Consider the following 24,421-nt stretch of genomic DNA (forward strand, 5'->3'; position numbering starts at 1 on the left):
AACCAACTAAATGGCCTGTTGAGCGGGTTGATTCCATTGGAATTTAGGTTATTCTTTTTTTTTTACCAACGGCTCTTCAAACTGGGGATATATATAAGGCTCTTGCACGGCAGGCGAGGTCATGACTCCTGACCCGTACTGTTGCCACGCAACGCCTTCTGGAGTACAAGCGGTGTACTGGAGGCAAGCACTTACTATGGCTACCAGTACAGCGGGACCGTCTTCGGTCCCAGCAGCCGTTGAATTGTCGCAGTTTTTTGCCAGAATTCTGCCAGAGACTCTGAAGCCAAAATCGCCACCAAACTTGCAACACTTCAGGTCCAACCAAAAATCTTTATGAATGGCACCACATAATTACAGTGCTTCATCACATCAGGCTGCTTAACTTCATCCGAATAAACTTAGTACAGCCATGGTGAAGATGATATTTAAGTTTAAGATGCTCTTTTGATGACAGATGATAAGCCAGACACCAGCTGCAGAACTCACAAATCACTGTTCCTTGGGACTTGTAATAACAAGGAACTGCAGATGCTGGTTTATATCAGAGAAAGACACGTATGCCAGAATAATTCAGCAGGTCAGGTAGCATCCCTGAAGAATAGGCGACGTTTCGGGTTGGAAACCTTCTTCAGACTGATCTGAAGAAGGGTCCCGGCTCAAAACATCACCTGTTCTCCCGGGTTGCTGCCTGACCTGCCGAGTTACTCCAGCACTTTGTGTCTTTCCTTAGGGCAATGAAAAAGAGCTTACTTATATTTTACAGTTCCTTTTTCTTGCTTTGGTACACAGGAGACCAATTGCAGTGGCTCTGGTTACATTTCAAAAGATATTCCTGTAACGCCTTTGAGATTATGGATACCAGTGGTAGAGGGATTTAAATCAGCTCACTTAAATGCTGGAATTGGAAGACAATGAAGACAGGGAGTGTAGCCAGGCCGGATGAAGTTAAGAAGAAAAGGATGGCCAAGGGTTTGGCCTGACAAAATAATATAGCGGAATCACAGAGGGGGAGCAGTGAGAGAGGATGTTGCTGAACCTTCGTCGGAGAGAGAACTTCTTCAAAGTAGACAAAATGCTGGAGTAACTCAGTGGGACATACGTGTTGTGTGTGTTACGAGTGTATGCCGGAAGCTGCCTTGTACTCCAGAAGGTTTGAGCGACTCCGTGCGTCACGCCCTTTGACCTTATGACCTCCTGTGCAATCCCCCTGTATGGCGGTGAATCAGGATTCATTGTAGTGCACATAAGTCAGCTGCACACTGCCAATGGAGAGGATTGACGAATGTATAGATAGACAGGAGCCTGCAAATGATTTTGGAAAGTCTACACCAAAGAGAAAAATAATCACGTTGGGTGGTAATACGGGGCGGGTCATCAAATCTTCCAAACTCGAAATAACAGCAGAAAACTAATTAAGTAGCAGTGGCCGAGCATCTGATTTTCCCAATATGGTGAATAAAAATAATCAATTTATGATATTACGTCTTCATGTTGTGGAAAAATACATTAAAATATCCTTTGCACAGTTGTTAAAATGCCACGGGTTATACCTTTTCAGGTATAAATGTCTCACCTAACGTGAGGGTTTCTCTCCAACTATGGTGTACCATGAGGTACCCACTGCCATCACAAGCGGTACTCTGGGAAACATGCCCCACGTTAGGCCCTAAGAGGGTGTTGTGGAGCGTCGGAAGAGGCCCGAAATAAAGGCGAGAAGCCGGGTATTTCGGGACGTTCTGTTTTATTATTCCTCGGTTATCAGACGGGTCGAGTCTGCCGGAATGGCTTTGCGCCCAAAACCTTGTCCTTATATATATGGTACCGGACCGCCCCCCTGGACTGGTCCATTCCCGTGCCGAGGGGTCGGTAGTAGTATGGCCCGACCCTAGGGAGCCGCCACAGGACCCCCCCCCCCCCCCCCCAGAACCGGAGGCACGAAGCGCACTGGTGGTCGCACAACCCGACCGGACCGCGTACGGTAATCGGTCGACAGAGGGGCCGGCGGAGGCACAGTTGGAGGGACAGGTGGTGGGACCCGCAAGGGTGGGCAACCTCGTGGCCGAGGCTGGGCAACCCGCACTGGTTGGTCAATGTCTAAGTGGGCCGGCTTCAGGCGGTCAATTGACACGGCCTCCGGCCGGCCCCCCATGTCCAAAACAAAGGTTGTCTGTCCGTGCTCCAGCACCCGTTACGGGCCCTCATACGGCCTCTGGAGTGGCGTCCGGCCTCTTCCGACGCGCCACAGTGTAATTTAACTGCAATTTGAATGCGGAGCCAGGAGCAAGAGTGTGCTGTGTCAGTCCCAATCCCAGTCGAGTTTCTTGCCTTTACTTCCCTCTCTCTGCCTCGATTTCCCATCTTTTTAACCCCTGCAATATATCATATATCATATATATACAGCCGGAAACAGGCCTTTTCGGCCCTCCAAGTCCGTGCCGCCCAGTGATCCCCGTACATTAACACTATCCTACACCCACTAGGGACAATTTTTACATTTACCCAGCCAATTAACCTACATACCTGTACGTCTTTGGAGTGTGGGAGGAAACCGAAGATCTCGGAGAAAACCCACATGATCATTGGACATACAATACCTGAGTACTAGCCCTGAACTCTTCCAGCAATCCTTAATCTCATCCTTTATAAAAATCCTGGATCTGTTTATTGACCTCAATCCTGGACTTAATCCTGTACCCACTTCCCATTTAATGTAATATAATGTTACTGTACTTATGAAAAATCACATCCAGTCACATGCCATGAAGAACACCGAGAGATTCACTGAATTCAGCATACATGTAGTCCATCCCATTTATGTGTCATATTAGATGTATGTTAGTTGGAAATTTAATGACGAACTGCAACTACAAGTCAGAAATATATCAAGCATGTAAAAATAATCACAATGTAAAAGATAAGGTTTAAATATTTTCCAAAGGACATTCTGACCTCTGTTTTTTTACTTCATTGAAGAATTGTAATTGGACATATCATTTCCGCACCAAAATGATATATCTTAGATACATCCCCAGCATAAATTATTTCATTATTCTTCTGGTTGGGTTCTTGCTTGCATCCTGCATCGGCTAACTTCAAAAACGCTGCTGGAGAAATAAGAGACTGCAGGTGCTGGAATCTAGAGCAACATAATGAGCCATTATAACTCGCATATAACCAAGCAAGCAATCTGTAACATATTATGGTGGAAGACTTGGGCAAGGAGTCCCATTTGTAGGTTTATTTGAACTGAGTAATCATCAATGCTGTTACCCAGGCAATGATGAATGTTCAATGAAACAATGTTGTGCATTCATATCTTTGCTTCAACTGATTTTGAAAAAAACAACTTAATGTAACATTAATCACTTTCAATCTCCTACCAACATGTTATGGACTCCTGTTAACCGCTTAAACATTGACATTTATTACCAGTGGCAACCAAAACTAACTAAACTTGAAATTGAAAAAAATCTTTTCACAATAACAGTAACAAAACTACCAGATATTCAGAGAATAAATACTGGTTTGCTGTTCTTCAGGGGAGGACATTAGGTCTGTCCATGAATTTGGAGGTATGCGTTTTAACACTTTTACGAGGTTGGTTTGTGTAATGGTCTGGAGACCTAATAGAGACATAAAGTGTCTTCATTTACAGATCTGTTATGCTGCTAAGTTAAGTCTGAATTTCACTGCTTCGTTTCGGTACTATGACAATTAAACACTCGACTCTTGACACTAGTTGGATCACAGCTTGGGACCAGTTTGTGTACAACTGCAGTTCCACTGAACACATGAGAGGAACGATGAAATTGCTGTAGACAGGGTGCAGAGGATATTTATGAGTATGTTGGTAATGGTGTGTTGTGTAAGGGTTAAACAGACAATTTCAGCTAAAATGTGGAATGGAATTATCAGCTAAGTTAACAGCCCTAGATCCCATAGCCTCTTGAAAACAAGTTTCCAGATGTGCTATCTCCTCGCACCTGTGATCATTGCCTGGGAACGCAGTCTTCAAGGGCATTCTATGGGAAAGTGTAACGTTGGCAAACACAACACAACACCAAAAGTTGGGTAGACCACCCGCTCCCCCTGTAGAAACAAGGGCTTATGATTGGCTCGGGGAGGGGGCAGTGGCGCGGTCTGCTCTGATAAGAAATACTATAAAGATTGGTGTTAGGCGCCCTTTTGGTGAGAGAACCTCAGCCCTCGACCCTGTTGCGAACGGTGCCAGGTGATCAAGAAATATCCTGTGGCGTGCTCTGATGAGTTTGCGAGTGCGTTCGGGGATACGTGAGTGTATGTGCCTTATTTAATTGTGTAATAAATTACTGAGTGAATCAAAACTGTTATCTGAATCTAGTGATTTATCGAACACAACGGTGGAAAATATATTTGGATGGAAAAAATAGATAAGCCTGGGTTGTCTTCATTGGAACAGTGGAATACAAAAGCACTGTTAATAGAGCCAGTTAAACTAGAGCTTGGGTAACGCATACAGTTTTGGTCAGCGCACTACTAGGAAGATACACCGATGAGCCAAAACATTATGACCACTGACAGGTGAAGTGAATAACATTGATTATCTTTTTACAATGGCAACTGTCAAGGGGTGGGATATATTAGGCAGCAAGTGAACAGCCAGTTCTTGAAGTTGATGTGTTGGATACAGGAGAAATAGGCAGGAGTAAAGACCTGAGCGACTTTGACAAGGGCCAAATTGGGTCAGAGCATCCCAAGGCTTGGTGCTAAAGGATCTGCTGCTAATGTTTTGGTGCCGGGTACGACAGGATACCTTCAGGGGCCTTGTAGAGTTCATGCCTCGGCAGGTCGGCAATGTTTTGGCGGCAAACGGACAACCAACAGCATAATGTTTTGGCTCATCAGTGTATATTTGCAGAGGAGATTTTGAAAATACTGGTAAACAGCATCTTGATTAAAAAGACTGGGTTAGAGTCTGAAGAAGGGTCTCGACCCGAAACGTCACCCATTCCGTCTCTCCAGAGATGCTGCCTGTCCTGCTGAGTTTCTCCAGCTTTTTGTGTCTATCTTTAGAGTTTCATTGTTCCTTTTGACATATGACAATCTTGACCGTTTTCTGCACCCTCTTTAACTTAGTGATATCCTTACTACGGCAGGGACACCAGGACTCCACACAATACTCCAAACTTGGCCTTATTTTAAAACAGTAACACAACATTCCAACTCCAGTATTCAATATGTAGGAAGAAATTGCAGATGCTGGTTTAAACCGGAGACACAAAATGCTGGAATAACTCAGCGGGACTCAACCCGAAGCGTCACCCATTCCTTCCATCCAGAGATGCTGCCTGTCCCGCTGAGTTACTCCAGCATTTTGTGGCCAGTACTCAATGTCTGCTGGACTGCTGAAGGGAAGGAAACGTGCTATCTTCACCACCTACTTGTGTTACCACCTCCATGGAATTATACAGCATCCCTACAACACTCTTCAGCGCAGTTTACTGTATTTGATGTTGTTTGGAGACTGAGGAAAGACAATCGAGAATGAAATTACACGACGTAGATAAGAAATAGGAAGGCCATTTTCCCCTTAACAGTGAGGTGAAAAAATAGGGGGCGTATACCTAAAGGCATTATTGGTGGCGGTACAGGGAGATCTAATAATGGCCGCCTCTGCTGGGTTGTAAATCTAACAGGATTCCGCCATAACCATTAAATATAGGCATCAGGCAAAGTGCGTGTCGTGACATCCAATCTTTGATCAGGCCACGTACAGTGAGTACTTTCTGTATGTTTCGCCTCACAAGGCAAGGGACAGCGGCCCAGCGTTGGCAGCCCGTTCCTACTGCCTGCCACACACTCAGGAACGGTTAAAACTCCGCTTCCCAGCAGGCGCGCCGCTCGGTCACGGGTTACCACGGCAACCGGGTCAGAGTTCACGGCCGCCCAGGACGGACCAATAGAGACCGAGGGGGCGGGGCTAATGAGCGCCAGCCAATAGAAACGCGTGTTTCACGTTGAATCGCCGCGCTCAGCCTGATCATCATCCAATGGCAACAGAGAGGATTCCCGAAGCGAGCCAATCAGAACGCAAGTTGCTTGGAGCGTCGTCGATGGGCAGAGAAGCCTCGGGAAGCGATTACCCGCAACAGGGGGAAAAAGTGCGAGCGTCTGCGGTCACCCACCTAGGCGACGGAGCACAGCGGCTGCTGAGTGTGGGTGCCGAGGTGAGGCCCGTGTCGGCGGGAGACGCGCCGGGCCCCGGGTCCCGGGTCGTGTCGGCGGGAGACGCGCCGGGGCCCCGGGCCCCCGGGCCGTGTCAGCGGGAGACGCTCCGATCCCCGTTGGTGGCAGAGGGGGTGAAGCACCGGATGCATGATCTATCAGACAGTTACTATCTCGGCGGAGAGCGATCAGGAGGTCGGCAGTGTCAGAGGCCGGGCGATACCGTGGGTAATGTGACTGGAGTGTAGGGAGACAGATCAATCACAAGCCCTGAGTTTCTTCCGTTGAATTTTGGAAGACATCAGACCTCGACTGCGTTTGTGTGAACGGGGAGACGCATCAGGCCTTGAGCTGTATTAGGAAGAAAAGATGGGCATATTGGGGCGCAATCAGAAATAAACACATTAGACTCGGGACAAGGTTGGAGAGAGGGTATCCACTCAATCCTGCACTACTGATGAAGGGAGAGATATCAAATTATGATCGGTTAGAGAGATAGGGAAAGATATATTAACTCTGGAATTTGTTAGTGAGAGTACAGAGACACATCAAGCGCTGCTTCCTCTAGATGATACTTTGACTACAGACTGGATTATTAAGAGATGAGCATACTTTTAAAGGGAGAGAGAGACCCTCAGGCTTTGGACCATCTTTCTGAGGGGAGGACATTTACTTCTGGTCCTGGACTATATTACTGAGACAGTACTGACATTAAGATATCAGGCTTTGAGTTAAATTGGTGTGGGGTGCATTGTTGAGGTGCTGGAGATATCTTTATATCAATACAATTTAGTTTTCAGAGAAGGGGAGAGGAGGAATGTGCAGAACAAAGGTAATGTTCGTGATAGGGTGGGTAGAAATGGCTTGAGGTGGCAGTTAACAGCATACTAAGCTGCTGGTCTGTCGAAGTCTGTCTGAATGGAGTGGCTCATTTCATCCTTTGATTCAATATTTTGCGTTTTTTGTAGTCTGTGGAGAAGGAGCTTTTCAGTGATTTGGGAAAGTGACATTAAGTGAAACGACTCAAGATTAATGTGTTTGTATGATGAGAAAGTTTGTCTACTTGGTGAGCTGAAATTTAGGAACTGAATGTCTAGTTTAAATAATACAGGTTGCAACATTCACAACTACAGGATGAACATGGTAGACACAAAATGATGGAGTAACTCAGCGGGTCAGGCAGCATCTCGGGAGAGAAGGAATGTGTAGTATACTACTGGTTGCTCCACTGAGAAGGAATGTGTGATGTTTTGGGGCGAGACCCTTCTTCAGACCCATTCCCTTTCTCCCGAGATGCTGCCTGACTCATTCCTTCTCTCCCGAGATGCTGCCTGACCCGCTGAGTTACTCCAGCATGTTGTGTCTACCTTCGATTTAAACTAGCATCTGCATTTTTCCCTATAGGATGAGCATGTTTCACAAGGGAAGCTAAATGTGGGCTACTCGAGGTGTAGCCTCTGTCAGTTGTCTGTACCTCTATGGTCTTATTTATATTTAGGTTGCTGTGGAATCGAGTGTGCAATGTGTTTTGCAAGCATTTAGTGATTGGTGAAGATTGTTTTGCAGAGGAAGAAAGTTAGACAACAAGATTAAGATTTGGGTTCTGTTTTGTTCCAACTAGTTTTATTTGGGTTATTCCACTAGTTTGAATTGTACATCAGTGGCACAAGAAGAGGTCACTTAACCTGTTGTGCTAGTTGAACTCTTTGAAAGTAATTTCTTTTAAACTAAAAAATATTTGTTTGCTGAAATGTTTATTGGTTGATGACATGCACTGCTTAGTCATTGTCTTGCTGATTAATCGGATGCAAGTAGGTAGGGAGGTATGAGCCTCCAAAGCTTGGAGACCTATTAGTATGTTGTTTCAAAATGAGCTTTGCTCTGCTATAATCTTTCCAGAATTCATAAGTTGTTCATAAGTTGTAGGAGCAGAATTAGACCAATCAGCACATCAATTCTACTCTGTCATTGATGATTCGCGGCTGGTCTGTCTTTCCCTCTCAACCCCATTCTCCTGCCTTTTCCCCATAGCCCCTGACCCCTGCACTAATCTAGAATCTATCAATCTCCACCTTAACAAAATATCCATTGACTTGGCCTTCACAGCCTTCAGTGGCAATGAATTCACCATCCTCTAACTGAAATTCTTCCTCATATCCTTTCTAAAGTTATGTGCTTTTATTCTGAGGCTATGGCCTCTGGTCCTAGACTCTTCCACTCGTTGAAACATCCTCTCCACATCCACCCTATTCAGGACTTTCACTGTTGGGCAAGTTTCATTGAGGTCCCCCTTATCCTTCTAAACTCCAGCGAGTCAGTATAGGCCCAGTGCTGTCAAATGCTCATCATATGTTAGCCCAATCATCCCTGGAATTATTTAACTTTATACATACAGGGTTTCATGCTGATAGGAGAGGTATCCAACAACAGCCTCCTTTTGCCCCTCCATATTAGAGAGTGGCGTTTCCACAGATGCTGCTTGTTTTGGGTATTGTCAGCATTCTCTTCCATTTCCGATTTCCAGTCACTAGAGATGCTGTCTGACCCACTGAGTTACTCCTGCACTTTGTGGGGCTTTTTATGTAACCCAGCATCTGCAGTTCCTCATTTCTTTAAAGAATGGATGGTTTGTAATTGCAGATGAGGTGTTCTGGAGAGATGCAAATGAAAAAAAAAAAGAATGAAGATAAAGGAGGCACAAAAGAAATCAAGAAATGTCTGAAGAGGGGTCTCGACCTGAAAAGTCACCCATTCCTTCTCTCCAGAAATGCTGCCTGTCCCACTGAGTTACTCCAGCAGTTTGTGTCTACCTACAAAATAAATCAATGCTGGAGCTGAGAAATAAAGAATGCAGGAGTGGGCAGATGATGTTTCCGGTCAGGACCCTTCTTCAGTCTGATCGTTTGGTTTGTGTGTAGGGGGGGGGAGCTGGAGATGAAAGCTGGAAGAGAGCAGGCCTGGCAAATAATGGGTGGATAGAGGTGAGGTGGTGAACACTTGCGCTCGGTTCACCAAGGTCTACTGGGTTTCCTAGTTGCTTACCATTTTAATTCCTCTTTCCATTCCCATACTGACTTATCTCTCCTGGGCATCCTCCATTGCCAGAGTGAGGTTACGCACAACTGTTTTACTCACTGTCTTTTCTTAGCTATAATCTTCACATTTTTTATCTGATTCTGTTTTGTCTACACCTGACCACAGGCCTTCTTTGTTCTCTCCACCCATTTCCTTTCTCTTGACCATAATATACTTGGTTTCAAACATTTCCTGCAAGAAACACAATGTGCTGAAGTAACTCAGTGGGTCAGGCAACATAACAACATTGTTTTTTTGCTCAAAGTTCCAGTATCTGGACTGTCTACAAAATTCCTTGTTTTGGAAAGATTATTGACCTGGAGCATTAACTCCATTTCTCTTCCCATCTGTGCTGCCTGACCAGCTGAATATTTTCTGTTTTTATATCAACCTTCCAACATCTGTAGCTTTTATTTTGCTTTATGTTACCTTTTGATTCATACTGCTGTTATTGTTGTATAAACTACCTTGTGGCTATTTCATTCCAAGGTCCAATGAGCACCCAACAGTTTCCACAACCTGGTGTATCTTCATCGAGCTTGGGAGCTGGCCAGACTTCCATCACCAGCATGCAGAACACCAGTGGTCCAGTGGCACCAGGCAATAGCATAACAGGTATCTCTGTTCAATGTTTTTATGTTCCTCAGCAACCTCTGTAAAGCTTAATTGAATTTGCAATGAATAGTTTGACTTCACAAAGCCACGTGCAGATTGAATTGGTTTAAAATAAATTAAATAGGAATGGCATACAAGCTGTTACCTGCTTCCAGTTTTTCTATCCTCCACCTTCCCACCCCCCTCCCCGACAATCAATCTGAAGAAGGATCCAGACCTGAAATGTCACCTATCCATTTTCTCCAGAGATGCTGCCTGACCTATAGAGTTACTCTAGCATTTTGTCTCTCTATGGCCTACAAGCTGACAGGTTTTATTTAAGATAGATAGTTCTGCTCTAATGGTATAGCCGCTTTCTAAGAAATCTCACATTATAGTAAATTGAGTTATAAAATGTTGTCAATAGGCAAAGGAGGTTTACGGGCTAGAGAGTTTCAGGCCTTTTTTTCTGCAGGATTTTGATACTACAATCCAAAAATGCTGACGGCTGTATGTTATATTGTTTAATCTAATATCATTGTACTTGTGTCAATAGAAGTGATTGCTTGTCAATTTCAATGGCCACCAGCAGTGAAACTGACAGACTGTGTTCTTAAGGGACAACAATGTCTAATTACTGTGAGGCTACATGGAAATGTTTTCCAGCAGGACAGTTTTTTTTCTGTTTGCCAATTTTTAAAGTAACTTTCAGATAGTTTGTGTTATGCATAATTCACATTGCTTATACATGCATTATAGCAGAACTACTTGTGCACTTAAATGGGCCGTAACTGGTCCTAATCCTGATTACAGGTGCTGTCTCTACGGAGTTTGTACGTTCTTCCCACGACCAGCGGGTTTTCTCCGGGTGCTCCGGGGTTCCTCCAACACTCCAAAGACGTACAGGTTTGTAGGTCAATTGGTGTGGTAAAATTGTAAATTGTCCCTAGTGTGTGTAGGATAGTGTTAATGTGTGTTGATTGCTGGTTGGTGCAGACTCAGTGGGCCGAAGGGCCTGTTTCCACGCTGTATCTCTAAACTAAGCTAAACTGGGATTTTATCAGAGAAGATCTTGGGCTGCAAGAATTTGAGGAGCCTAAACATGTGGTTGTAAAGCCGGAGGATGCTGCAGAGAAGATGGAAAGGGGTGGGGAATGGCATAGATCCCAAAGGAGATGGTGATCAGGCTTCAAGGAACGTAGGTACTAACAATCAAAATGGGGTGTTAAGATAAAATCAGACTTTAGTATAGCTTTACCGCGTATATTAATTATATTGTTTTTCCGTAGCTGCCAGTGAGGAGATGAATCGAGATTTGGAGCACTTGCCACGTGAACACTCTAATCCTATATCTTTGCTGCCATTCCGAGATGAGAAGCAGGAGACTGTGGTAGTACGGCCTTACCCACAGGTGCAGGCACATGCACAGCCATTAGCAACAGCCCAGCACCACATGCAGCAGCCTGGTGTTCCCGTAACCATGGGTGCACCTCCCACACACTTAGCACAGGCTACTCAGCTGTCTTTCCCAGAAGGACTGATGAAGGTATGTATACTTTGGTTTATAAACACTTCTTGGTCAAGCCCGTTCAGATTTCTGATTAAGGTCCAGGAAGAATGGCCTGGGGCACTAACCGTGCAGATGACATGGAATTTAAGCTGGGCCATTCTCCTATTCTTACCCAGTGCTCCCTTAATCAGTGCTTCAGTGAACATCCCACATAGTCCTGCTTTATTGTTCAAAATGTTCCATTCCCAGATGCAATCCCAACATTCTGCAACCCATTATTGTTTCTTCATACTTTGTGATTGCATCTTTTAACTATTCTGAGTAAATTGCATAATCTTGGTCTGTACTTGCTTTGGATTGAGTGATTAAGCGATGATCTAATTAAGGTCCTCGGAATAATGCGTGCTTTCAAAATGATAGGTAGAGAAACATTTTTTTATGGCAGGAGTGTCAAGAGCAATGGACGTGACTCCTAATTAGAGCTATTGCAATTAGCAATGAAATCCAGAAGCATTTTTTCTGTAAGGAGAGTGAAAATCTGTAACTATTCCTACAAAGCAGTTGGTACAGTTGGGTAGGAAAATAACTGCAGGTGCTGGTTCAAATTGAAGGTAGACACAAAATGCTGGAGTAACTCAGCGGGTCCTCAGCATCTCAGCAGCATCTCAGGAGCGAAGGAATGGGTGACGTTTTGGGTCGAGACCCTTCTTCAGACTGAATCAGGACTTTCTCCTTAGATTTCCTTTAGAGCTCATTTGCAGACGCCCACAATTTATGAACAAACTGATTTACAGAAACCTGATTTTACACAAATCCTCCCCTACATTTTTAAAGAATTTTTAACGGGAATAATAAAATATATTAATGACTAGATACAGTAGCTTTAGGTTTATTGTAAAGTATGCCAATGTAGAGTGAAAAGCTTTGTTTGGCATGCTATCCGATCAGATAATGCAATACACAATCAAATAATGCTCAAGTGCAATAGATAGGGGCAAAGAGAAAGATACAAAGTGCGGAATATAATTCTCAGCATTGTAGTGTACCGGTTCAATAGACAAAGTCCAATGGGTGGAGGTGACTTAGATGGCACTCCAGCTTATGGGTAGACCGTTCAGAAGCGCGATAACAAATGGAAAAAAGCTGTTCTTGAGTCTGGCGGTGCATGCTTTTATGCTTCTGTACCTTCTGCTGGATGGGAGCAGGGAAGAGAAGGAATGACCGTGGTCAAAAGAAGTGGGACAGGTATGTATGCCATTAGTTTAATTATAGGTAGTGTTAGGATGATTATTAAATCAAGTATGTGGACTAATACAATGCGGGCAGCAATAGAAAACAGATGCTTCTGATTACTGAGAAATTGGTTTACTGGATCCTTTGCATAACCCAGGGACTATCTATACATCTATCGGATCATCTCCATGCTCCTTTGCTCCAGAAAAAAACAAGCTAAGTCTATCCAATCTCTACCTGTAAGTAAAGACCTCGAGTTCAGGCAAGAGCCTGACCATTCGCTCAAGTGACTATAAAATCTACATCAACTTTAACAGCATTTGGTTATGTTTAAATCCTTGTAATCTGGGATGCTAGTGTTAGCTGCTTATTTTGACATATCTCTGTTTCCTCCAGCAAGCAATGACTTGTGTGGATGAAGGTAGTTTTGGGCATTGCAGCTAATTCTGTCTTATTTGGGCACAAAAATGCACATCTCTCTGCAGTAGATGTGACTGGTGGTGAAGGAGACACCTGCTTCAATTATGCCCAACAGCCTATTCAAGAAAACATATGCTGATCAAACCAGAAATTGTACATTTTCTTCCTGAGTTTTGTACTTGACCAAGTAACCAACTGAATGTGCAGCTATGCATTTTTAATTTTTGTGCATGTTTTAAAATGGTGAATGCTGACCTTGTCCGTGGGGAAATTTGCAAGGAGAGCTATTGAACCTGATGACGTGAGAATGTTGAAATGATATCTATCAGGCTATGCTAACCTGACCACTGGTGAACTCTGATCAAGATGATACCATCAGTATTTGAGTTCCTTTTTGTTTGTATAGTGCAGCAGAATTATTAACACATCCTGAGCTCTTTCTTCTGGGTGTTGTAATGTGCTGCACCTCTGTAATATGGTGCACATTAGTGAAAAGATTCAGACAAACTAAAGTTTGACAACTTCTCCTAGTTCCGCTGTTGCCATTGAATGCTTTTCCCCATAAAGTCACACCAGTTTTGTTTTCTCAGACAACACTGAAATCACCCTTGCCAAGTCGGCCCATTGCTCCTGCTCCATCATCTGGCCTGGGACACTTGACCGTTCCACCTAAAGTTTCAGGACACTTAACTGTTAGCATGGACACCAGCGTTCCACAGGCATCTGCGATCCCTGTGGCTACAATCAGTGGGCAGCAGGTAAGAGCACAACTCTTTTAATTGTTCCAAGTCTAAAACACCTGTTTACAAGTGCTCTCAAGAAGACCGGTCAAATTGGTAGTTATGGCATCAGTATTGTGACTTGATCTGGATTGTCTTTTTTGTAGGGACATCCTAACATCCCTCATCTGATGGGCACCAATGTGCAGATGTCTATTATTCGAAATTCTGTTCCAGCCTCACTCCACATTGGACCGTCCCCAACGCAGACCCATATGTTCTCATCTCACGTGCCTAGAGGTAATGTAATCTTCCCAAATATAAAATACAGCATTGCCCAAATATAAAATACAGCATGATTTTTTCTTATCACCATTTCCCTTCCCCCCACCCCCTTTATTTTGGGCTGTAGGTATTTTTTACACACACTTTCCATAAACTAGTTAAACTCAGTCTTTTTAACTTGTCCTGCATTAATACAGGCAATAATATTTGGGTGACTGGAAGGAAACCACACTTAGTGCTTTTGTGTAAAAACTATGTCAAGGTTTTGAGGGAGAACTACAAGTCAGGGATGTTAAACATCCATGTGTGCTCAAGCAAAGGTTCAGTGAGCTAAAGATGGACACAAAATGCTGGAGTAACTCAGCAGGACAAGCAGCATCTCTGGAGAGAAGGAATGGGTGGTGTTTCTGGACCCGAAACATCACTCATTCCTTCTCTCCAGAGATGTTGCTTGTCCTGCTGAGTTACTCCAGCATTTTGTGTTTATCTTCAGTTTAAACCTGCATCTGCAGTTCCTTCCTACATGGGCCAGTGAGCTAAACATGCTCCCAGTTAAATTAAACAAATAATATATAGTGAAGCAGTTTCAGGCATTATTTAAACAGAGGCAGAGATATCCATCAATATTCATCAATCAGCAGATTGATCAACTGTTTTGTATGATTACAATGCCAAATCAGTGGAGTTCAAGGAATTACTTGAATGTTAGGTACTTTTCAATTCTTTTGAGATTTGATGACATGAATTATTTTTAAAAAGCTGATGTCTTCTGTAGGTGCAGCAGTAGCTGCAGCAATATCAAGTTCCAAAGTAACTACGGTCCTGCGCCCGGCTCCAGTGCCATTACCGACGGCTGGGAATTCTCAGACTGCTATGCAACATTCTCTGCACTTGCCTATACAGGTAATTGCTTAACTGTAAACTATGAGCCCTTGTTAATATTGAAATCTTTACCTTGATGGACTCCTGATAGAATGCATATTACCTTGCAATTCTAGAAATTCTTCTTCTGGAAAATAGGTGCTGTGTAGACAACTTCCAACTGTTGTATTTTAGGTGCATTGTAAAAAGTACGTTCAAATTACATCCCAGATCCTTTATGTGCAACAAACTAGGTAAAAGGGTCAAAGTTATGTACGTATCATGGCCTTGCCTCTGTGATCTCTCACCAAAGTGACAGCTCTAAAAAAGCAGTTCCTAATGGAAAGTTTGTGAAAAGTTTAAGCTTGAGTGGAAAAAGGTGGAGGGGGTATGTGGTTGGATACCTGGTGCTGCTAACAGCCAGTGCCTTTGGAGGTGGTAACGCAGAGAATGTACAGTGATTGTTGAGTGTTCCTAGGTCATCCTAGAGGAATGAGAGACATACTCCAGTAGTGACCAGGTAGCAATTTAATTTAAAAAACTGATTGAAGTAGTCCTTCATCCTACGGGTAAATCCTGCTTCTGCAATTGGGGCATTTACTGTTTGAGTTTTGCGTTTGGTGGAAAAGTCGTGGGTGGTATTAATCATACCAGTATACCAGTGTTTACTGCACACGCCCAGTGCTCTCAGTCTACAAGCACATTGATCTGTACAACAGTTCCCAATAATGGTTGCATGTGCACAAAGTTACATCAACTTTCATCACTGGGTGTATGAAAATGCTTTATCATCTGACAGAATTGTTGTATTGAATCTTAAGCCTGAAATCTTGCACGGTTCACAAATCCAACATCTATAAGACTAAAGTCGCCTTGCTCAGGACTCTTAACTCCCAGGCTGATCAATGCTTTTTGCGAGTCTTCTAACACACCACAGGTTTACAGTCGATATCTTTTTCTGCATTCTGTGGCCGCTTAATTATAGCAACTATTGTAACATTTGCACACCATCATCCTTTCAATGGTACATGTCTACAATGTAATCCTTGCTGGTTATCATATTTCATTCTGAATTATCTTCAACACAACCACACCTGAATGGTGATTAAAAGGCATTCAGATAGGCACATGGATATGCAGGGAATAGAGGAATATATGCATCGTTCACGATAAAATAGGCCAAAGTCAACATGGCTTTGTGAAGGGGAGGTTTTGACTGACAAATTTGCAGGAATTCTTTGAAGAAGTAAATAGCAGGACAGAGAAAGGAGAGTCAGTATTGTTTATCTAGATTTTCAGAAAGCCTTTGATAAGGTGCCACATGGGAGGCTGCTAAGGAAGATGAGAGCCCATGGTATCCAAGGGCAGATATCAGGTTGGCTGGATGGCGGAAGGCAAAGAATGGCAATAAGTGACTAGCGGAAATAGCAACAGTGACTAGCGGAGTTCCGCAGGGCTCGATGGTGAGGCTGCTGCCCTTCACGTATATTAATGATTTGGATGAGGGGATTGAAGGCTTTGTGGTTAAATTTTGCGGATGATATGAAAATAGGTGCAGGAGAAGTAGTGTAGAGAAAGCAGGGACTCTACAGAAGGACTTGGATAGATTGGGAGAGTGGGCAGAGAAGTGGCAGATGGAATATAGTGTGCAGTAATAGTATACACAGTATAGTAAAGTGTGCAGTCATGCATTTTGGTAAAGAATGAGGGGGGGGGGGAAATCTCATTGAAATGTGCAGAATAGTGAAAGACTTGGATAGAGTGGATGTGGAGAGGATGTTTCCACTAGTGGGAGAGTCTAGGACTAGAGGTCATAGCCTTAGAATTAAAGGACGTTCTTTTAGGAAGGAGGTGAGGAAGAATTTGTTTAGTTGGATGGTGGTGAATCTGTGGAATTCTTTGCCACGGAAGGCTGTAGAAGCAAAGGCAGAGATAGATAGATTCTTGATTGGTACGGGTGTCAGAGGTAATGGGGAGAAGGCCTGAGAATGGGGTTAGGAGGGAGAGATAGATCATCCATGATTGAATGGTGGAGTAGTCATGATGGGCCAAATGGCCTAATTCTGCTCCTATCACTGAAGACCTTATGAAAGGTCATTAGTTTAACTTAGCGTCATGCTCAGCACAGACATTGTGGGCCAAAGGGCTTATTCCTGCATTCTGTTCTATGTTCTCTGTATTTGTGTTTTCTGGCTTATAGTTCTGCAAGGTCTGTGCTAGAACGAATGTGGTAGCATGAATGGCCTTTTATTCAATATGTCCAAGAACTATACCCTGCACTCTTATCTTCCCCTTTGCTCTATCTATTATACTCAAGTTTGACGATTGTATTGATGTATTATTATCTGATGTGATTGGATAAGCATGCAAAATAAAGCTTTTATCTGTACTTCAGTACATTTGATAACAATAAACTAAACTATTTGAACAGTTGACCTCGTACTTTATCTGCAGCTTGTACCAATTTGAATATCTGATTTGAATATCCAGTATTTAAATCTTGTACATTAATATTTTTGGCAGTCTCGCCCATCTCCAACAACGTCTACGGCAATCCCTTCGGCAGTGGTAGCAACAGTGTCTGCAACCCGGGCCCAGTCTCCTGTCATTACAACAGCAGCAGCCCATGGGACAGATGTAGCACACAGGTAATTTAATGGAAAACAAGCTATGTATAAGTTACTGACAGTGTACAGATTTAAATGCTTCAATTGGAAGCATTCCATCAAATGAAGAAAAAACCTGCATTCTTTTGTTTTGGGGCAATGATGTTTCATTTGAAAGTAATTTTGCTTTCTACTCTGTAATAATTGATGTGTTACAGTGATTTTGCTGGGATGTTATATTTCATTAACCTTGTTCATCTGCTGCATCTGTTTTTGGAGATCTGCAACTGTTGTTGCTGGAGTTCGTCCAAATCTTTGACAACCATGCAAGAACAATGAGTCTGGACCACTGATGGAAGTCTTGATGTGGTTATCAAACTCATTCCTTCCATGCTTAATTTTGTTAGCGTTGCCATAAGTAATTTTGTTCTTAGATTTTTGGACATTAACAGTCCTACTTGTAGTCAATATTTTCTATAATAAAATTGTAAGTTTATGAAAAAAATTAAATTTGTAATTATTTACATCTGTTATATGCTTATGGTTAGTCATACAGCATAGAATTTGCCCTTTAGCCTAATTTGTCCCTGCCGACCAAGATGCTGCATCTAAGCTTGTCACATTTGGCCTATATCCCTCTGAACCTTTCCTATCCATGTACCTGACCAAGTGTCTTTTAACTGTTGTTATTGTTACCTGCCTCAACTATCTCTTCTGGCAGCTCATTTACCCACCACCCTCTGAGTGAAAAAGGTGCCCCCAGGGTTCATATTGAATCTTCCCCTCTCACCTGAAACCTATGTACTTTGATTTTTGATTTCCATAACCTGGGTTATGGACTGCATTCACCCTATCTATTCTCCATTATTTTATACACCTCTCTAAGATCACCCCTCAGTTTCCTGTGCTGCCAGGAATAAAGTCCTAGCTGCCCAACTTCTTTCTGTAGCTCAGCCGTTCAAGTCCTGGCAACATCCTTATAAATCTCTCTGCACTCTTTCCAGCTTAATTACATCCTTTCTCCAGCAGGCTGACCAAAACTGAACACTGTATTCTAAATGTGGCTTCGCCAAAGTCTTGTACAACTGTAACATTATATCCCAACTTCTATACTCCATACCCTGACCGATGTAGGACAATGTACCATTAGCCGTCTTTACCACCCTATCTATCAGTGACGCCACTTTCTGTGAACTATGTACCTGCACTCCTAGATCATGCTGTTCTACAACACTCGCCAAGAATGTTGAGGATTATGGTGGACAGATGTTAAGTTTGAGTTTCGACTTGATCTAATGGAATGGTGTGTCTGACTCGAGTGGCTGTGTGCCCTACTTCAAATTTCATTCCTTGTCAGCAAATATTCAGAATTATGTAGAATGCAGTCCTCGAAGTCTCCTGTCTGAATTGTTACTTTCCTCTCCTTGCCTGCAGTAGACCGGCACTGACCATCCAACCTCACCCGTCTGCTGCAACAATTAGTATCCAGCGTACTCAGCAGCCTCGAGATGCGACTGCTCGCATCACCTTGCCTTCTCACCCTGCAGTGGCTGCCCAGAAACCACAGCTTCATCCTATAACGCAGGTAGAGTTCCACCTACCTCCCTATACTGTGACTTGGCTCCACAAGTAAACTTATTAATAATTTTGTCCTAACCCACCAATCCCCCTCTCCTTTGTCGTTCTACTCTGAACTATGTCAGATAAATTCTTCCAGAATTGGTTTGTTCAGTGACATGAAAATTACCACTAAAATCAACATGTTGTTTAAGTAAAAGTAAAAGACTTTGTTATTTTGTTCTTTACTGTTTTAGTCTCTTAAATATCTTTGAAATGTATTTTCTTAATTGGCTAGTGAGAATACTGAATATTTATCTTTCGTTCATGAACTAAAGACCACGGCTTTGTGGCAACGAATATTTGTGAACAATGTGCATTTGATTTTGAGTGTGTATAACTGTCTATTCGCCAGTTCTTGAAGCATTTCTTCAGCACTTTTTCAAATGGGAAGAAAGTTATACAACTGAGGCAAAAGTTTGACTAATTGAATAACTCCAGAAGAGCATGATCTGTGAATCTATCAATGCTAACTATAATTTGCATGCATCAGGATTACGCACAATACTCATTTGTAGGACATTTTTGCAGAACAATCATTTTGAATTCCCTTAACCAACACTGATAACGTTTTGAATGGTACAGTTGGTTTCCAATACTGGAGAGTACTTCTGCTGTTTGTAATGGTTGTCCTTCCATCACACCTGTCTGAGTAATAAATAATTCCACCACATTTGTACAATCTTATTGCCATTGTTGGCTAAACTCCATTTTTTGGCAAGCCGGCCAACCATGCATCCTTGCATGTGTGATGTCTGTTTGCGCTCGCGGAATTTTTGTTTTAAATTCTGCTTGTTATAAGCCTAAAAGTTAGAATTTAAAACAAGAATTTAAACCGTGCGTTGAAAACATTTTGTGCATGTTCTAGAGTATTGACACCTGCCAGAAGTCCCACTTATTGGAAAATTGAACTATTGTAATTCATCCTAGTGTTGATGTCTTTTCTCTTTTGTAATTTGTACAGTGCATGTTTTTTACTTACTGGCAGATTAGATCAAAAGTTTTCAATATGTGACCTTCACTCACAGTAAAATGAGGAGGACATTTAAAAAAAATCAAGAACCATAGAAGTTAAAGGGTCCCCACTGGTCCATTGGTTTTATTTTCCCAGTCTCTCCCACATTGTTTTACAAGTGCTGCACTTATACATATGGGCACCACTGAGAGCGATCTCGGCACCTGTACGCTAATGATTGTTTTGGCAAAGTTCAGTCGCAATGCTCCAAAGTATTACAGCACATTACCCAACACTTTGCTGTTTATTCTTTTCCCCCACTTCCCTGTTTTCTCTCATCCCCACAGCATCCAAGTGACAATTGTTCAACAGTGCTGACCTTATTTCCAGTAGATGAGATGGCAGTTATAAGTCCGAGCATCAGCTAATGCCTGTGTGCATGCATGTCAGCTTTTAGGCTTTAGAACAACAGTAAATCACAATACAATTTCTTGAATGTAAAATATTTAGTGCAGAAAAAAAATCAGAAATGTGATTTTAGGGCTATTGTATTTATTTCAAGGTGACTCTATTTCTGTTATTGATCAGGTGATTAATGTAGTAGGTAGCATCAGACCCGTACCTTTAACAGCTTCCAACACCAACAAGCAAGTTCTCTTTCAACAGAAAGCCATGTTCAGTACTGGGACACCAGTCGCTGCTGCTACTGTGGCACCTATACTTTCAACAAACTCAATCCCTTCTACCATGGGTCAGGGTAAGTATCTGGTTTCTGAAAAATGCTTAATTTCATTTTGGACTCCAAGATAGAAAGCCGTTGACTGCACATCAAATGAAAACACTTGTGCAGCAGTATAATGTACTCAACTTGAAAGACTCATTTTGTCTGATAATGCATTTCCTTTAAAATATTTAAAAACTGTAGTAATCGGTTATTGCCATAAAGTTAAATCCAGATCCAACATTTTGTAATCTTTACAAACCTACAAGTAGACCATATCTGAGTCCATTCTTTTATATAAAAAAAGAAACGCTGTGGGATGGATGGACCTGATTTTTATAGGAATATACATTAGACATCCCTCTGTCTCAATTCTGCCAAATTCCTCAGCATTGATGGTAAATTTTAGTTTTCTGGACTACAAAAGGAACTACTTGATGATAAATTGCCGAGCATCTAAGATGTGACTTGAGTAGTGGAGCCTGGATAGTTGGGATGTAGATGTCATTCCAGTCCAGCATTCATGACTTGCTTTATGGATTGCTTGCAATGGTATGAATATAATGTCCAAGAATTTGCAATTGATCAATTCCTGATGTTAATTGGTTCATTTAGGGTAAAGGAGAAAAATGAGATCAGTGTTCTCATCAGTCTTGTAGCAACATAAAACTGATATTCCAACATAATCAGCAAAATGGGTGAAACGTTACATGAAGAAAACAGTGAATGCAAAGGAATCCAATTTCTATATTTTTTTAAGTTAATTTTTGCATTGGGAAAATTTTAATTGATTTCTCATTTTATATCATGTTCCACCTCTCAAAATGAATGTAATTTATGTTTTCATCTGAGTGCTTTTGCAGATGATTCTTTTTTTTTTCTTATACTTTTCTTATACTTTTACTCAAAATTGTTTTTTTCTGTACAGGTGCTGTTTCCCATGCTCAAGTAACAAGCAGTACAATTGTGAACATGACAATGGCTTCCCATACACCTCATGCTCCTGTAGTCACTACGTCGACTATTCCTGTTGGTGAGTGAAACCCATTGCCCCGGCTTCAAACTCGCATGTAACAAGAACACATGACCTGTTATTGAAAGGTGTCTAAGGTCTAACCGAAGTCAAGCTAGAGTTTTCAGATATCAACGCATTCACTTGGGAACTTCAGTCTTGACTGGGTTCCTGACTGCTTTGACAGCATGTCTCTGGAGAACGTGGAATGTTCTGATACACATTCTCAAAATCCTTTTGCTATTCAGTGGAAATTAGTGACGTTTCCCTGGATTTGTGATCATACTGGACAAGTTCCAATTGCATAGGAAAGAAAATTATCCCACCAATCTGTGAGAAAATATGTTGTATAAGAAATCAGAGGGCTAGCTACAAGATTGTTTGAGTAGGATCAAACAAGAGATCGATATCTCTTGTTCTAAACCAACAATCTTGGAATAATTTTCGTCAGTAATTCTTTTATGGATTGGCTAATTTTGGCAGAAAAGCAAACAAGTAAAATGCTAGAAATCTGAAGTAAATCGAAGTGTAGAAATACTCAGTATGAAATTTCAACACAATTCTTTGCAGTTGCTATTTTGGATTACCCAGCTGAAATTCTTGGGTGTAAAACAAATGGCTAATAGTTGGAAATTTATTTTTCTATTACTAATGCATACTCTTGTATTGTGTTACAGCAAAGGTTGTCCCTCAACCAATAACTCACACTTCTCCGCGGATCCAACCAGATTACACAACAGAAAGGGGGAACCTGATTTCTATACCTGGTCACAGGGCGTCACCTAACCCTGTTACGATGGAGACACGAACTGAGAATAGGTATGGCTGCCTCCAGTGTTTGAGTGAATGTTGGAAGCACAATTGAACATTTGATGGATGCATATCCAACTTTCACATTGATCTTTCATTCTACCAATATTTTCACTGCATTTTTCATCTCTGTGCTCTCTCTCCATGTGCACTTCTATAATAAATGCACTAATAAAGCCATAATTACTGGGTGAGACATTTTCAAGTAGGTCTTCTTTGTAGTATTAAAGGTGAAAATAGATTATAGTTTACACCTCTGATATATATCCATTGACCTGTTGATAAATACACTTGTGTAAATATCAGAGTTGATCAAGACTATGATGCACTTTGCAGATACCTCCTACCAGACTAGATAATGGGATAATGACTTTTACATTAAAGTTACCTTTTCTAGTTGTCAATAAATGTTACTAAAGCAGACATTGTACTGAAACCTGAACACAGGTGACCCTGCATTATGGGCGGGGAGAGAGTTGAGTTCCTAGAAAAACATACTAGAAAAACAGTTTGTGTCATAGTTTCACTCAATGCAACGATACATAAAGAAATGAGAGTTGGGGGAAAAAGCAAATTTTGTATTTACATTTTTGTGCATAAAATCCATGAGAGCTATTTTTTTTCAATCTCAAATTTTTGAATTTCTGTTAACTGAACAGCCACAATCTCAGTCTGCATGTATCGATATAGATGTTTGTTCAAGGATATGGGTAAAATCTTTAGGTGCAAAATCTATGTGGGATTTCTCTTAACGAATATTAATTAATTGTTACAATTCCTTTTCCTCTCCATCCAGGCAAGTCCCTGTGCAGTTTCAATACTACCTGCCAGCTTATCCACCATCAGCTGGCTACCCAACACTGGCACACACCTTTACCCCAATAACCAGCACAGTCTCCACTATACGCCAATACCCAGGTACGAATATACTGAATTGTTTAACTTGCTGTTATGGCCGCACCAGCCAGGACAGGATAAACTGAGCAACTGGGAGGTTCCCATTTGACTAACTAGCTTTTATATAACAAGCTTTAAGTAGCTTCCTCATAAACATGGTTTTCATAAATCCACATACTGAGGACTTTACAGTACTGAGCTTGTAAAGATACTCTCTTCCACCTAAAAATGTGGTAGTTGGTTTGGTAGGTAGAAAGTGTGGTAGACACTTTGCAGTGTCTTTTCAATTAACGAGTAGATTTTTTTTGTTGAAATTCTGTATGATGACTGGTCATCTGGGCTGGTTTTCAGGACAATGATTGCTGCGGATGGATATTACATAATTTTGTAATTTAATCTTCACAATCTGATTATTTTGTCATGTAGAAAATAGCAGCAGTTTGATGTTTGAGTTAAGATGATGTGCCTGCAGCTAGTATAATTCCCAGAATATGCCTTCTGACTCCCTGGGGTAATGAAACAAACTTGCAATTTCTTTTCTCTACATTATCTGTTTAGTTTAATCTTTGTCAGTCTTGCATGTTCTCCTTTCTTCCCTGCATTCATTTCCTCTTCTAGAGTGTGGAGTTATAAAGCACTGCCTGTTGCTTAAAAAGATAGATGGAAAAATAAATAGTGAAGAGAACTAAACAACCTAGAAATCAAACTTCACATTTTTGGTGCAGAGCATGAGGTGTACATAATAGAAACTGGCTCTTCTATCAGTTGCACAAAACGTTGATTATACTACACTTAGAATATTGTATACAGATCTACTTGCTACACGATTAAAAGGATGTGGTGCGAGCAGAGTGCAGAAGAAATTCTGAAGGATGTTGCATGAAATGAAGGGCTGTGGT

The 24,421-nt window shown here is 41.9% G+C and overlaps 1 protein-coding gene across 7 annotated transcripts in view; it reads left to right on the plus strand.

Annotated features, from left to right (window-relative positions):
* Nucleotides 1–6,073: 6,073 nt before the first annotated feature.
* Nucleotides 6,074–24,421, plus strand: part of LOC144599583 (histone deacetylase complex subunit SAP130-like) — a 43,303-nt gene continuing 24,955 nt past the window's right edge. For 2 of the 7 annotated variants that reach the window (XM_078410636.1, XM_078410638.1), the window contains exons 1-13: nucleotides 6,313–6,435; nucleotides 9,772–9,897; nucleotides 10,690–10,782; nucleotides 11,166–11,422; nucleotides 13,630–13,797; nucleotides 13,926–14,058; nucleotides 14,819–14,946; nucleotides 17,428–17,552; nucleotides 18,945–19,095; nucleotides 20,671–20,839; nucleotides 21,732–21,836; nucleotides 22,493–22,634; nucleotides 23,422–23,543. In XM_078410636.1, the coding sequence (XP_078266762.1) occupies nucleotides 6,354–6,435; nucleotides 9,772–9,897; nucleotides 10,690–10,782; nucleotides 11,166–11,422; nucleotides 13,630–13,797; nucleotides 13,926–14,058; nucleotides 14,819–14,946; nucleotides 17,428–17,552; nucleotides 18,945–19,095; nucleotides 20,671–20,839; nucleotides 21,732–21,836; nucleotides 22,493–22,634; nucleotides 23,422–23,543 (1,801 nt within the window). In that variant the 5' untranslated portion in view covers nucleotides 6,313–6,353. Of the gene's footprint in view, nucleotides 6,210–6,312; nucleotides 6,436–9,771; nucleotides 9,898–10,689; nucleotides 10,783–11,165; nucleotides 11,423–13,629; nucleotides 13,798–13,925; nucleotides 14,059–14,818; nucleotides 14,947–17,427; nucleotides 17,553–18,944; nucleotides 19,096–20,670; nucleotides 20,840–21,731; nucleotides 21,837–22,492; nucleotides 22,635–23,421; nucleotides 23,544–24,421 lie in introns of those variants that run through there. The other 5 variants (XM_078410639.1, XM_078410642.1, XM_078410643.1 and 2 more) reach the window with 4 other exon arrangements.

The sequence above is a fragment of the Rhinoraja longicauda genome, chromosome 13 (assembly GCF_053455715.1).
Source record: "Rhinoraja longicauda isolate Sanriku21f chromosome 13, sRhiLon1.1, whole genome shotgun sequence".
Taxonomy (NCBI): domain Eukaryota; kingdom Metazoa; phylum Chordata; class Chondrichthyes; order Rajiformes; family Arhynchobatidae; genus Rhinoraja; species Rhinoraja longicauda.